This window comes from Haplochromis burtoni, unplaced genomic scaffold (assembly GCF_018398535.1).
Source record: "Haplochromis burtoni strain Fernald_Lab_line unplaced genomic scaffold, NCSU_Asbu1 Contig_1746, whole genome shotgun sequence".
Lineage (NCBI taxonomy): Eukaryota > Metazoa > Chordata > Actinopteri > Cichliformes > Cichlidae > Haplochromis > Haplochromis burtoni.
In genome coordinates, this window is record NW_024584107.1 from 11,024 (window position 1) to 13,126 (window position 2,103).

Genomic DNA, 2,103 nt, shown 5'->3' on the forward strand with positions numbered 1-2,103 from the left:
TTGTTTTTGCTTTAAATGGCTCCGGATCATCTAACATCACACACCAAGCTCAACCTGATGTAAAGAAGTCTGCTGGTAGTGGTCCCCCCCCCCCCAGTACAACCTCACTAGTTAATCCTTGTTAATTATCAATATTGTAGAATTGTGCACCAAATATCATTAAATTAACAAGAACGCAAAGAAAATAAGGAATTGTGCTTTGAAGCATAAAGCAAGTATGTGATTTTAGCAGCATTATTAATTCAAAACCATGTATTTCAGATGTGAATAAAAAAAATACATATTTATCACAACAATATTCAAGCAACATTCACTGTGGGGAAAACAAACTAGAAAGTCCCATTAGATGGAAAGGCTTGGGTGACAGAAGTAGAACTGTGACATCACTTGAGTGTGATGGCTGCCTTGGCATAATTTTTTTTTTTTTTAAAGTCAGCGAATGAGTTCACAGCAAAAACAGTATAAAGAGTAAAATTCCTGATTTATATTTTGCTGCCACAAAGTTAGTGAAAATCACTCTACTGTGATGCTGGCTGCTTTGTTATGCAAAACTTTACAGTAAGCTAAAGAAATGTCTCTCTCTCTCTGTCACTCTAATCTGTCTTTCTCTCAGGCCTTGTTGTGGCTCCTCTGCTGTTATCCAGAGCACAATTAGAATCATGTACAAGTACACCATGTAGCTGAACTGCTTGTCCGTAATAGCATCACACACATATTTTCCCAGGATAATATAATAAAATATAAACAGCAGACAGAGAAAATATATAGCAATCAAGAAGAATACATACAAAAAGAAAAGAAAAGCACATATTAAAGAAAAAGTTGCTAAGTGCTTGGAAGCAGTGCAAAAGGACTAGGTCTGAGTATGTAAGTGGCCCAAATCATGAGGGTTTCTCAGACGATGGCTCACATCGGCTCTGGCCATTGTAGTTGTTGAGGGCTTGGATGCCTGTCCACACATGGTGGCATTTGCTGTAGTAGGCCTCCTTGGCTTGTTTGATGCTCCTCCTCAGGTTGGCTCTGGCAGTGCTCTACAATGAACTGTCCCTCAGCCTGAAGGTGGAGTTATGAGTAACATTTTAAAGCAAAGCAAAGAAAAATGGGCTGTAGGAATATCCAATGCCTGGCCAAATAATGTATGTAATAAATTGAAGTCTTGTCTTTATTATGTATCAACTGGCCCTGAATAAGCAGAAGATGTATGGATGGATGACGTTTCAGGGAGACTGAGACATCTCGAATAGGTCACCAACGATTCCTCTGCTGGAGATGGCTTCATCAACCTGGAATGAAACAAACAGACTAAGTTTAAATTAACAGCAGCAGAAATTTGAATCGGCAGTTACTCAGTGAAAATAACAATATATTAGAAGCATTTGGTTTAATTTAATGCGACACACCAACAAAGAACGCGCCTGCTCTATTAGACATTCTAACATCTTTCAACTCATTGCTTTGGTTTTAAGATCATATGTGGACAAGTACACAACCAATCAAAGTTATGGACACACAATTTCAATTAATGATTTTTCTTTATTTTCATGACTATTTAGATTTTAGATTTTCACTGAAGGCATCAAAACTATGAATGAACACATATGGAATTTAGATCCTTTGCTTTGACTGCTGCTTTGGACACTCATTGCATTCTCTCAATGAGCTTCATGGGGTATTAACCTGAAATGGTTTTCCAACAGTCTTGAAGGAGTTTCCAGTTCTGTTCAACTCAGTTTTGTTTATTTAGCGCCAAATCACAACAACAGTTGCCTCAAGGTACTTTATATTTTAAGTTAGACCTTACAATAATACATAAAGAGAAAAACCCAACAATCTTATGACCCCCTATGAGCAAGCACTTTGGTGACAGTGGGAAGGGGAAAAAAATCCATTTTTTACAGGAAGAAACCTCCAGCAGAACCAGGCTCAGGGAGGGGTGGCCATCTGCTGCGACTGATTGGGGTGAGAGAAGGAAGACAGGATAACAGACATGCTATGGAAGTGAGTCAGCCTACACCTATTGCTGCATAACTAAGGGAGGATTCGGGGTCACCTGGTCCAGCCCTAACTATATGCTTTAGCAAAAAGGAAAGTTTGAAGCCTAAT

General features: G+C 38.8%; 1 protein-coding gene across 1 annotated transcript in view; it reads right to left on the bottom strand.

Moving 5' to 3' along the window:
- Positions 1-6: 6 nt before the first annotated feature.
- Positions 7-2,103, bottom strand: part of LOC102288683 (signal transducer and activator of transcription 1) — a gene marked incomplete at its 5' end in the record, with an annotated part of 11,419 nt that continues 9,322 nt past the window's right edge. The window contains 1 exon segment of the mRNA XM_014331250.2: positions 7-1,283. Coding sequence (XP_014186736.1) covers positions 1,218-1,283 — 66 coding nt within the window.